Raw genomic sequence first — 13,998 nt, forward strand, 5'->3', positions numbered from 1 at the left:
AATTTACCAGGAATGAGATGAACACTAAGGAGCATAGTGATATTGATGAAAAATGGAAAGACAAGAACATTTATGAGAGAGAGTGAGATTGCAGACTAGAAATATAAGAAGAATTGCTTAATCATTTGACAAGCTTATGAAGATAGACTGGAGAAGTTGGGACTTTTTTTCTTAGAGAAGAGAAGCTGAGAGGTGACTTGATAGAGGTATTCAAAATCATGAGGGGTCTGTCTGGACAGAATAGGGTCATGCACGAGCCCACCTGCCAAGAATGAGGCACATATATTTCGCCACATGGACATTAAATTTTAAAATTGTTGCTGGGAAGAAAAGAAGGCCTATTATAAGGGGTTGCCAAGCCCCTTACATTTGCATAGTAACAGACAGGACTTGGAAAGGACAAGTACTCCAATTTAATCCACAATGGGCTTTTGATTACCAGACATTGAGGGTGGAGCAGCTCGCATTCCAGGTTAACTGCTAAGATGGCCGAATACACAAACGGACATGGTCACCACCGCCCCCCACCCCCCCCCCCAAAGCACATGACTAACCTGCTGGGCAACCTGAGTTTTTGAATTTGAATTTGCCACAGAGAATTTGAACTCAGAAAGCTGTTTGCTCCTTGCCTGGACAAGACCTCTCGTGGCTAGCTTGCTGCCACCTCTCTCCTGCCTGCTCTCACCTTTCTCACAGAACTGAAACCCATTGAAGACATAGCAACCCCAAGAGAGAAAAGTCTCCTCAGTGAACAAGGTTTAAGAAGAATACTGTGCCCCAACGAAAAGCAAGACTGCCTACAATCAAGGACTCTACAGCGAGCTCGAAGCACAGTAACAAACCCCCTTCAGAGATTGCTTCAAACTTTTTAACTTTATTTTTCTTCTACTCTTTTCTGTCTCTATTTGCATGTGCTTATCATGTATGTATGCTAGCATGGGGCATGGCGTGTATCTGTAGGCATTAACCGAATTAGAGTTTAAGTTTAAGTTTTAATACATTTCACTTTTCTTCTTTCAACCGAAGAAAGCCTGTTTGTGCTCATTTCTTTGCCTTATAATTGGAAAGCGGTGAACAGGGATTCACCAAGGGGGAGCTCAAAACACGGTGTGTTTAAAATTAAAACCCTGTTACAATAAGACCAGGTGAAGGCTGAAAAAGACCCCTAGACACCTTTCTCACCTGGTCGTAACAATAGATAGGGAGAAACTGTTCCCACTCGTGAAAGGATTGAGAACGAGAGGGCACAGATTTAAAGTAATTGGCAAGACAAGCAAAAGCGACATGAGGAAAAGCTTTTTCACGCAGAGAGTGGTTAAGGTCTGGAATGCACTGCCTGAGAATGTGGTGCAGGCAGGTTCTATTGTGGCATTCAAAAGGGAATTCGACTGTTATCTGAAAAGGAGGAATGTGCATGGTTACAGGGAGAAGGTGAGAGAGTTGCACTAGGTGAATTGCTCATTTGGAGAGCCGATGCAGACATGGTGGGCCGAATGGCCTCCTTCTGTGCTGTAATAACTCTGTGACTCTGTAAGCTTTGTCTAAATGCTATCCAGTTGTGTAAGAAACCTGTTTAAAGAGCCTATCTAAATATTGTAGCAGGGTTCACCTCTTGGGCAGACCTAGGTTTTATAAAGAGAGCTGTTCAGCAGAAAAATATTTGGAAGAAAAAAGGAAACCAAGCTTCTTGAAAACAGCATTAGCCAAAGAGGAGATGTAGGAGTTCTACCTGAAATCACAGGAGGCCAAACACGTCAATAGATGGAGGACTAAGATTGCAGTCAGATATTTCAAGCAGCAGCAGCAGGAGCAGAAAGGTCAGCAGCAGCAATGTCTTCCAGGTTTTCTTATGCATTATTGGAGGTGTTTCTGGCTGAAGTAGAGGCCACAAAAGCAAGACTTCTAAGTACGAGGGCAGAAAGCCTCAAAAATGAGTTGTACACGCTGTATGAATTAGTACTACCGCAAGAACTGCCACACAGTGCAGGAAGAAATTGAATCACCTCAAAAAAGTAGCAAACGTAAGTCTAGGCACTGGTGTCAAACCATTTTTTCTACCATTCATAATTACATTCACACACCTCCTTACCTGTTATACTCTTTGTTTGTCAGCATCTAGATGTCAGGGAAACTCATTAATCCCAAAGAAACTGTTTAAGCACTAACAACAACTCCTGTCACCCCACATGGCTGACATTCTAGTGCAATACTAAACTCCCAGAGATACCATCTTTTAGATGAGACATTAAACCAAGGTTCCATCTGCCCTCTCAGGTGGCATAGAAGACCCCATGGCAATATTAAAAGAAGAACAGGGGAGTTCGCCCCAGTGTCCTGGCTAATATTTATCCCTCAACCAACATCACTAAAAACAGATTATGTGGTCATTATCACTTTGCTATTTTTGGGAACATGCTATGTGCAAATTGGCTTCTGCGTTTTCCAACATTACAACAGTAACTACACTTCAAAAGTATTTAATTGCCTGTAAAATGCTTTAGGACATCCTGAGTTTGTGAAAGATAGCATATAAAATGGAAGTCTTTCACATAGTAAACAAGGACTTCTGCGAGTCTTCAAGGACACTTAATTTAAAGTGGCAATGCACCTGCTACTCTCATCATCATGTTGTGCATGCACTAATATGGAACAGCTGTCCATGCTTTCCCCTTTAAGGAATTTTTGCTAAATGTATTGGCATTGCTATGTTTTGAGGATGCACATAAAACTGAGACTATATATAAACTTTTGCCAACCTTCAGTTACCACCTTACCTCCAACCTTGCCATCTCTGACATAACTAAACAAGCTCTCCTGTGTTATTCAATGCGGTTACACCAAGGCGGGAGTTTTAACTTGCAGGAGCACGTGGGTTTCGGAATGTGTGGGGGATTAAAAGTGTGGAAATTGACACCATATCGGGAAGCTGGCTCCGACCCGCCAACTTCTGCATTTTACTGCATGGTATTTGGCTGAGTGCGAGCAACCGTTGGCAGAGGTGGGTTGTCAATTTCAAGGTGTTAATTGCTCAATTACAGTGATATTAACATGGCTTTTGCAATTGAACTGTTGGTGTACAAGTTTCTCAAACTTCCTGGAACTCGACAGAGAAAGTATGCCCAGGAACACAGGAACATTTGAGGGCTGGAGACATGACAGTTAAAGATGCTTGTAAGTACTGAAGCCTCACAGATGCTTTTTTGCCTGATTGTGTGAAAGGCTTTGTTCACAGTACTTGTGCTGAGATGTTACTTTCACAACTTTGTAGGTTTGTACATCTGATCATCTCCTTGGTGCTGTGATCTAGCAAATCAACATGGCTGCTGCTTATGCTGTTTTACATTGGACCTCAGATAAGGATTGAGATGACTAGCAGCATCAACAGCACCACCAACAGCAGCAGCAGCAGGAAGAGCACCAGCAGGAGCACAAACAGCAGAAGCAGCAACAACCTCCTCCCTGCAGACCTGATGCTTCACAGGAGGGAGAGTTGATGAGCCTTAGAAGTGCAGCTCACAGGAGGCCATACCTGCAACACGGGGCGGCACACTGGCGCAGTGGTTAGCACCGCAGCCTCACAGCTCCAGCGACCCGGGTTCAATTCTGGGTACTGCCTGTGTGGAGTTTGCAAGTTCTCCCTGTGTCTGCGTGGGTTTCCTCCGGGTGCTCCGGTTTCCTCCCACATGCCAAAGACTTACAGGTTGATAGGTAAATTGGCCATTATAAATTGCCCCTAGTATAGGTAGGTGGTAGGGGAATATAGGGACAGGTGGGGATGTGGTAGGAATATGGAATTAGTGTAGGATTAGTATAAATGGGTGGTTAATGGTCGGCACAGACTCGGTGGGCCGAAGGGCCTGTTTCAGTGCTGTATCGCTAATTAAAAAAAAATAAATAAATAAACTTCCTCGACATGTCAACAGTGCAGTGCCTCAGGAGGCTCAGGGTCTCGTGTCAAGTGGTGGCAGACATTTGCAGCCTGCGCAAACAAGACCTGCTGAAAAGTGGATCTGGTGGACATGCCTTACCAGTGGCTGTCAAAGTCACCACTGCCCTCAATTTCTTTGTCTCTAGCTCCTTCTAGGGTTCTTGTGGACACATTTCCAGGATCTCACAGGTGGCAGTCCACAAATACATTAGGCAGGTGACTCATGGCTTGTTTGCCATAGTAGGCAACTATGTCAACTTTGCCACCAATGATGCCAGTTAGAATGAGCAGGTGCTTGGATTTGTGACTCTGGCCAGCTTCCCACAGGTGCAGGGTGTCACTGACTGCATGTGTGTAGCAATTAAGACACCCCTGAATCATTCAGGAGTATTCAGTAACTGCAAAGGTTTCAATTCCATGAACATGTAGCTGGTGTGAAACTATGGATAGATTCCCAGACAACTGCCACGATGCATTGGCCTTCCTAATCCCTTTGCACCTCGAAGCAGATTTATTAGCTGGCTGTTGGAGACAAGGGATACCCATTTAAAATGTGGCTAATGGCCACCTGTAAGGAATCCAACCAATGTGGGCCAGGAGCAATACAATGAAAGCCATATGACAAGCAGATGTGTCACTGAGCAAGCCCTTGGCATGATGAAGATGTGCTTCAGGTCTGATAGGGCCTTTCAATATGCACCAGCCTGGGCTGGAACATTCAGCACTTAGAAAATTTTCAAACATCAGGACTATTTCTGGGTCCCAATCCCACTTGTTGCAGCTGTGCACCTGCCGGCGAAATATTACAGGAGGTGGCCAATTAGCAGGCTGCTTCCAATTCACCATCCTATTAGGAACAGTGGGCGGATTCTGGAAGTGGGAGATTGACACAACACAAGCCATTGCTAGGGTGGCCAGTGAGAATGTTGCTGAGGCCCAAGCAGCAGGATCCGCAAGAACTCAATGAAGGCGTCATCTTTACCAGGGGAGTGGCTGCTGCTGCAACTGTCCCAGCATTGTTGGAGATCCTGACGCAATCCCAAGCCTCTGACTCGGGAACACTGCATCTTTGCCATTTTTTGCATGTGTCCATTTAAAATCCTTCAAATTAATCACATCTCCAAACTCTGCTGTGCAGCCACCTCCTTTGAGTTGCCAGGGTGTTGACACAAAGGAGGTGGGGGGGGGGGGGGGGGGAGGGGGAGGCAGTGCAATGTTCAGAATATTTCAATTCTGTGGTAAAATGAGTGCTAATTGGCTCATTAAATACCTTAATTGGATTCCCACCCTGCCTCCAGGAAAAGTGCAAGGAAGCGGGAATATGTTGGGGAGCTGGCCCAATGATTTTTTCTCTTGATTTTCCTAGCTCCCCGCCCACTTCCAAAGTCACCTCCATGCGGCTGGAAAAATTCTGCCTTGGATCTCCAAAATAGTTGTAGTGTGCTGCACAACATTGCACAGCAGCGAGGTTTGCATCTGCAGAAGGAACAAGGCACAGAGCACGGAGCCTCTTCAGATGATTCTGAGGAGGAGGAGGTGGAATGTGATGAGGCCAAAGCACACATTGATGGTCAAGATACCCTCACAGGCCCCTGTTGTTCGGCATCGATTCTTGTCTGAACATCATCACAAGGGAAAAGACCAACAACTAAAAATGGGGAACAAAGGGAAATTGTGAAAACAAATTATATTCGTGTGGTTCAAAAATTAAACAGAAACTTATCATTCTAACAATGTGGGCTGTATTTTCAAAATGGGGTCGGGAATCCAATGCCCTCAACTGTGTTATTATGCGATGCAGTCATTAAATATGAATGCCTTAGTTGAGCAGAAGGCAGGCTCAGCGCCAAATAGTGGTGCCAAACATCTTCAGAAGGCAACAGCTATCTGCAGAGCGTGAGCAACAAAGGCAGGTGGCTGCCATGATGGGGCCTACCGCTGCCTTTGCTGTAGAGAGCAGGCAGCTCCTTGAAGGGTCAGCAGAATAAAGAGGTGAGATGGCACTTCCAAAATTAAAAAAAAGTCCTGTGTTTGGCCTAGTGCAAGAACCTGTGGGCACAAAACATTTCAACTTCCAATAATAAAGTTTTCCCTCTGCCTGCTGTGAGCTCAACATCTGTGCACGATCGTGCAACAGACTGTCTGGGCTTGCCAAAATCCTAATTGAAAATTACAGTGTGGATCCTCCAGTCCCTTAATGAGCTCCTCCATGAGCTTAATTGGCCCTTAATTAGTTCCCTCCCTTCGCCCTCACAATGAAAATTGTGAACTGTCCTGGAGGCATCGGGTTCCGGAGACCACCTCTGGAACCGTGATTTTCAAATCATGTCGACACCCAGTCCCGCACCTGCTGGCATTCGAAAATCCAGTCCTGTATAACACATCCATGTGCATACCCTTGTGCAATGACAAATTTTTACTCTTTCTAGCATTTCTAAATGGAGCAACTCTGTGGATTCAGCAAAGCTGGAGGCAGATTGCTTAGATCCTTGTTCTAACTGCAAAGATCCTCTTAGCTGACATCCTCTGGGATTTGAAGCCCATGATGGCCCCTCCAAAGACTGCTCCACCTGAACCTGTGCAGGGGCAGACTTGGTCATCAAGACATGAGGCAGCATGTGGAGTACTGACTAAGGTTGGGGGGGGGGTGGTGGCATTCAATGGGTGAGAAGTGGAAGCACTTTGAGTTGAGTTCTCCCTCCTTCCGTGTCCCTTTTCACCGTCAACTCTTTCATAGCCCAGCTACACATCCATGCTAGCAATGAGCTGGAGAGCACTTTACTGTAGATCAATGGAACAATGAACAGCCAAGGCTAGGGTTTCATGATTCCGAGTTAAGTTGCCATTCATAGTATGCTAGCCATTGGGGAGGTCATGGTATGTCATGCAGTCCCCCCAACAGAGACGGCAGCAGGGAAGGCAGTATAACAAAATTCTCAGCAATTACAATATACTACACAGTCTTTTGATTACCGCATTTGATGCTTCATGCAGGTGGCACTTTTTCATGGACGATGACATCATCACAAAGGCCTGCAACATCATGCCACTTGTGCTTGGGTTGGATTCCTCCAATCTCTCTTGAGTGTACACAATTTGGCTGGAAAGCCTGCCAGTACATTGCACATTCTTCGTCGCTGCTTCAGAAGTATCCTCTTCATCGACTTCTCCCCAAGCTTCAGCAACTGTATCCAGCTCGGCAGAACTTGGAGCCTTCTGTGCCCTGCAATAAGATTGGTGGAAGAAAATAAAGGCATTTGAAATGTGGATGCTATTCAGTCCATAAAACAAATGAAGAGGTGTTTGAAATTGCAAAAGCAAAAAGAACTCTAAAAAGTGACATCCAGAAAATAAAACATCAGTATTTGTCATTTGCTGATCCTGTCCCCCGCATCTGTACTTGCTCAGTTGTGATGCATGAGTCACCAGGTGACCCTTACTGGTCCCACTGAAGTGTGAGTATCTGAGGCAGTGTATGGTCTGCATAAATCCTGTGACGGTGCACCCTCAGAGTGAATGACCTCCTTTGAGGAGTCGTCATCTTCCTCCTGCATCACCTTGAACATCGCTTGAAGACCCTGTGGGAGATCATCTGCTGCTGCTTGTAGCTACTCCTGCTAGGAGATCTGCTGTCATGGTATGTCATGCTCATCTATCCTGCGTCATCCTCACACGTCCATTGTAGCTCGTCTGCCACCACTCTGTGACGTCCATCATCCAACTCTGCCTAGGTTCCCCCTCTTTCTGTTGCCCTCCATTTTGCCCTCTAGAAGAGGTCTCTGTAGCTTTTCAGCTCTGATCAAATGGCCAAAATACTGATATTTTATTTTCTGGATGTCATTTTGCAATGTTCTTTTTGCTCTTGCAATTTGAAACACCTTTTTATTTCTCTTATGGTCTGTATAAGGAATTTTAAGCACACACTTAGCGCCCACATTTCAAAGGCCTTTATTTTCTTCCACCGATCTTTACTTACTGTTCAGGTTTCTAAGGCATACAGGAAAGTGGATAGAACGTAGCATCTTAGGAGCCTTCTTGTTGTTAACATATCCTTCACATTCACGAAATTACTTCTGGCTAACTCGATCCTTCTTCTGACTTCGGCATCGCATCTACCATCTTCTGTTATCATTTGTCCTAAATAGACAAACTTACCTACTTGTTCCAGTGTGACACCATCCACTTCAATCTTCACTCTAGTTTCTTCTAATGTATTCTTTCTAATTACCATTGTTTTTGTCCTTTTGATGTTCATACTCAATCCATATTCTAAACTTCTAGATTTTATTTGATCAATGATATTTTGTAGACTCTTCTGATTCTGCAAGTAGCGCTGTATCTTTGTTATGTTCTTGCGTCCAATTTTTACACCTGGAAGTACATCTAATTCTCTGAATATTTGTTCTGCGTACAGATCGAATAATTTTGACAACAGTACACAGCCTGTTGTATTCCTATCTTCACTTCAGCATATCTGATTGTCCATCTTCTAGCCTGATGCTCACTATTTGGTCCCAATAGAGGCTCTGGATAAATATGTCAATATTTACTGTCAATGTCACTTTTCAGCAACACATCCATTAGCTTTTGGTGATAAACATGATCAAATGCTTTGTCATAATCTGTAAAGCATATACAAATGTTCTTGTTTACCTCGCGATATTTATCGAAGATTGTTCTTAGGTTAAACATTCCCCGTCCTGTTCCTAATCCAGGTCTAAATCCAGACTGTGCTTCACCAATTTCTGCTTCAAATGTGTTATTATTTCTTTCTATTGTGATTTTCAAGATCACTTTAATGAGATGACTCATTAAGCTTATAGATCTATACTGATTGCACTCCATTACTTTAGGTTTCTTAGGTATCTTGATTAATGAATGTCTCAAGTCACATGGAATGTATACTTTGGTATATATTTGATCACAAATTTCTGTTATCACTCCTAATTCTGTTTCTTCAAGGGCTTTTAGATGTTCTGTTGTTACTGCATCTATGCCTGGAGCTTTTCCTGTACTCATCAATTTCAAAGCATTTTTTATCTCTGATATCATAATGTTCGGTCCTTCCTTTGTCTGGAGCTTGAGGACTCCCTCAATTTGCATCACCATACAATTCGCTTTCCTATTTTGTCCATCTTTTTGCTACTACATCCCTTTCAAACAATATTTTACCTTCTTTGTCTTTTATGCACCCATTCTGCTGTGATCGCTTTCTTTCTATCTGTTAAAGATTTCATTCACCTTCTGGTGCATAACTTTCATTTTGTGACTTCTTTCCACCTCCAATAGAATCATAGAAAGTTTATGGCACAGAAAGAGGCCACTTGGCCCACTGTGTCTGCGCCAGCCGAAAAATGAGCCATCCAGCCTAATCCCACTTTCCAGCATTTGGTTCGTAGCTCTGCAGGTTATGGCACTTGCGGTGCATATCCAAACACCTTTAAAATGAATTGAGGGTTTCTGCCTCTACTATCTTTTCGGGCAGTGAGTTCCAGACCCCCACCACTCTCTGGGTAAAAAAAAATTCCTCATCTCCCCTCTAATCTTTCTATCAACCACTTTAAATCTTAAGTATTGCTGAAACCAGAGACATTTTGTCAAAGGTTTTCATGTTGCACTCATCAGGACAATTTGCAAGAATACCAACGTAAGGGAAAACAACAATTTATACTGTATGAGAAGCGAGTGCTGATTGGTTGGCAAGTGGACTCTGATTGGTGGAGGCATTGCTGTGGAGAATGTGCCAGTTTATGGTGACTGACAGTTAACAGACAAGCTTTGTTTGAAATTTAAACCAGGCAGCTTGACTCTGATTGGTCAAGGCATTGCCTGCGGAATGAACCAACAAATGGCTGTCACTTATTTTGTTTAGTTGAAACAGGTGCAATGTGTGTACATGTTCTTATGCTCTGTCTGCAAAGAACAGGGCCCTGTGTATTAATATATGTAGCTTCCAGTATGCGCAAATGCGCCAAACTGTGAGCCCAACTGACAATCATAAATTGCTTGTCGGCGTAATTCTTAGCACGCCGAGGATTATTTAGCAAATGTTGTCAAATCACGGAATCACATCTAATGTTGGACACTGTGTTTTGAGTTTTGCAAGCCTGGGCTGGTTGGGTATGATCTGTACCTTTCCTGTTGTGAACAGCGGAAGAGACATGCTGTTTGATACGATCCGCCAGTCTTTGGGACGTACGGCCTATATACCCAGCATCACGCTTTAAATCTATGCCCCCTAGTCACTGACCTCTGCTAAAGTAAATAGACCCTTCACTCCCACTCTATCCAGGCCCCTCACAATTTTGTACATTTCAATCAAATCTCCCTTCAGTCTTCTCTGTTCCAAGGAGAACAACCCCAGCCTATCCAATCTTTCCCCATAGCTGCATTTTTCCAGTCCTGGCAAGATTCTTGTAAATCTCCACTGTACCCTCTCTAGTGCAATTAAATCCTTTCTGTAATGAGGTGACCAGAACTGCACACAGTATTTATGTTGTGGCCGAACCAATGATACTTCTTCACACATCTCATTATACCATTTCTCTTCAGCTTGCCTACATGCATTCTTTAGTTTCTTTTCAATTTCATCATTCTGAGGTGTATTTCTTTTCTTTCCCCTTTCTATCATCATTGCTAATATCTTATCTGTCATCCACTCCTTGTCTCTTTATCTTTTCCGTTTTGGTAAATATTTCCTTTGCAGCATGTTGTCTACTGTCTTTCATGTTTTCCTATTTGTTTCCTACTTCTTGTTCTGAGACCTCTTGTTTATTCTGTTTCCTTAATCCTGAGATATTCATACTTTTTATTTTCAGCATCAAGATAAGAATGTTCTAAGTAATCATTATGCACATGATCATATTTCACTCGCTGCTGACAACAAGTTGGCAGTCTTATAGTCAACTCTGTCACTAGGTAGCTGCGAGATCTCATCGCCCCATCTAGAATGGTCAAACACGCCGAGAGTCTGCTGATGTCTAGCATTGCCTCCTCTGCAGCTGTCAGTTGTGAGATGGCTGGAGGGCCACCTCTGCCTTACCGTCGTGTTCTGTGATCTCCTCTCCTACAAGAAGAATAGGCAAGGAGAATGGGCAGACAAGTAGCAGATAGAATTTAATACGGAAAAGTGTGAGATGATGCATTTTGGTAGAAGGGATATGCAGAGGCAATATAGACAGAACAGCACAGTTCTAAAGAGTGTACAGGGACAGAGGGACCTGGGGGTTCACATGCATAGATCTTTGAAAGCAGCAGGATATATTGAGAGAGTAGTTAGCAAAGCATATAGGATTTTGGGCTTCATAAATAGAGGTTAATGTTACAGTGATCTGTCTAAGGGCAGGTCAGTGACTGGTAATTCTGTGGTGAGTAACCCACCTCCTGTTCCCCAAAGCCTGTCCACCAGCTACAAGGCACAAGTCAGGAGTGTGATGCAATTCTTTCTGCTTGACTGGATGAGTGCAACTCCAACCACACTCTGGAAGCTTGACACCATCCTGGACAAAGCAGCCTGCTTGACTGGCACCCCATCCACCACCTTAAATATACACTCTCTCTATCACCGATGCACAGTGGCAGCAGCGTGTACCATTTTCAAGATGCACTACAGGAACTCACCAAGTTTCCTTCGACAGTACCTTCCAAACCTGAGACCTCTACCACCTAGAAGGACAAGGGCAGCTGATGCATGGGAACACCACCACTTGCAAGCTCCCCTCCAAGCCACACAGTACCCTGACTTGGAGCTATATCGCCGTTCCTTCACTGTCGCTGGGTCAAATTCCTGGAACTCCCTTCCTAACAGCACTGTGGGTGTACCTACCTCACATGGACTGCAGTGGTTCAAGAAGACTGCTCAGCACCATCTTCTCAAGGACAATTAGGGATGGGCAATAAATGCAGGCCTAGCCAGCGACACCCACATCCCATGAATGAATGAAAAAAAAGGATGCTCAGAGGCAGCTGGCAGCTATAACAGGGCTTGCCATTGCCTTACAGAATGGGGCAAGCAGATTATCAGAGGGCCAGCAGCATCACTATGCCTACAAGCGGCCAAATGGAAGGTACTTGACTCGCTCTTTTTGAATCACCCTTTTTTCACTCACCTTTACTTATCAGCAACAGCACTTAATGGCTCCCTGCAGTGACATGTGAGCACTAACATGGCCCAGTCACTGCATTCTCCCAGTTCTTGCCGATTGAAAATTTCAAACTGCTTCTGTGAAGCCTTTTAATCAGCTCAGTAACAATCTCAATTGCCACTTAACTGGAGGCATGCGGGTTTCCTGTTCTCCCCTCCCACCTGCCTGCCCTTTGAAAATTGCTTCGTGTTCCGGAGGCATTGGGATCCAGTAATGCCTTCCAGGAACATGATTTTTGATGCCCACACCTGTGTTCGCCCCCTAGGCAAATTGAAAATTCAGCCATATGACTCTATAAAAGGCCCATGACTGAGAGTAATGGTATGTGTTGATGGATGGAGGGCATTTGTTGAGGGTGACTCTGAGGGAAAGGCATGATATTGCCTAAGGATGAGGGTGAGTGTCAGTGGTGGATGGATAGACAGGAATGTGAGGAAGTGCATAGACAAAGAGGGATCAGTACACCTGCAAAGGCTCACCAATGACTTGTACACTATAATGCCACCTTAAATAGGATTCATGAAACGCTAGGCTGTTCATTGCTGCATTGATCTGCAGCAAAGTGCTCACCAGTTCATTGCTAGCAGGGACATATGGATGGGCCATTAAAGGTATGATGGTGAAAGCGGCCATGGAAATGGAAACTCAGCTCAAAGTGCTTTCATTTCTCATCTGTTGAAACCACCCCTCCTTCCCCCAGCCCCCACCTCAGTCAGTACCTGAAATGCTGCCTCATATCCTGATGGCCAAGTCTGCCCCTGCACAGGTGCAGGTGGAGCACGCTTAGCAGTGTTGTTATGGGCTCCAAAACCCAGAAGACATCAGCTAAGAGGATCTAAGCACCCTGCCTCTACCTTTGCTGAAGTCACAGGGGTTGCTCCATGTAGAAGTGCTCGAAAAAGTAAAAATTTGTTGTTGCACAAGGGTATGCACATGGGTGTGTTACACAACGTTAGAATGTTAAGTTTCTGTTTAATTTTTAAGCCATAAATATTATTTGTTTCCAACACTTTGCTGTGTTGGCCATTTTTGGTTGCTGTCTGGTGTGGGGAGTGATGTTGTGATGGCGTAGGCTTGAGAAGGTAGAGTGACGGGGTCAGCGAGATATGCACATCAGGGTATAGGTGAATGTGCCACTATACTCACCTTTCCTTCCCTGCTTAGGCCATTTCTTTCAGCACTGAATCCAGGATGCATGATTGGGAAATCTGAAAATGATATGTTATTGCAGTGGCTGGGTTAAAAAGCCATTGACAAACATGCTGCAGTTACTTTAAGGTTTCCCGCACGCTAGCGGAACTCCCACTTCCAGCACATCACAAAGTAAAAATCAAGCCTAAAACCTCACTTGATGGAAGAAGAGATTGGAGAATCAGATACACACACCACTCCCAGTTGTTAAAATTAATGACAAGAAAAGTGGGTGTATCAAAATTGTGCTGACCTCTGTATGTGATTCTCTGATCCTTATGTCAAGTATGGATCTTTACTGAGAGCATAGCGTCACAGAACATACTCTTGTATACAGACTTGGAATAACATCAGCGCACAGAAGATGATAATTTTACACAAATGCTAATTACTTAAAAGACATTTGTATATTTTATATTTACCAACCATCCAATAGGTTATGCATGAAAAGATAACTGCGGGCACAGTTCGTATGGGTAATAGATCCCCTATTATTGTTGCTAAGAAGTATGCTGAAATCCTGTAATATCCACTGATGTATTCATGACTAGGAAAGGAAAGAATTGTATGAGTAAAATAAAAAAAATTATTCAATGAAATTATGTAGTTTTCTGTCATTTCTTTTACCATAATTTATTAATCATGTGACCTAAAATTACACATAGTTAACACCATATATTTGGTCTACCATTTGGCTTTGCACAACTTTAAGCGAATACACCTATTTTGTCCAAA

General features: G+C 43.8%; 1 protein-coding gene across 1 annotated transcript in view; it reads right to left on the bottom strand.

Moving 5' to 3' along the window:
* LOC137380848 (broad substrate specificity ATP-binding cassette transporter ABCG2-like) overlaps positions 1 to 13,998 on the bottom strand; it is a 181,788-nt gene that overhangs the window by 37,129 nt on the left and 130,661 nt on the right. The window contains exon 13 of the mRNA XM_068053260.1: positions 13,686 to 13,810. Coding sequence (XP_067909361.1) covers positions 13,686 to 13,810 — 125 coding nt within the window. The remainder of the gene's footprint in view (positions 1 to 13,685; positions 13,811 to 13,998) is intronic.

The sequence above is a fragment of the Heterodontus francisci genome, chromosome 20 (genome assembly GCF_036365525.1).
Source record: "Heterodontus francisci isolate sHetFra1 chromosome 20, sHetFra1.hap1, whole genome shotgun sequence".
In the NCBI taxonomy this organism is placed as follows: domain Eukaryota; kingdom Metazoa; phylum Chordata; class Chondrichthyes; order Heterodontiformes; family Heterodontidae; genus Heterodontus; species Heterodontus francisci.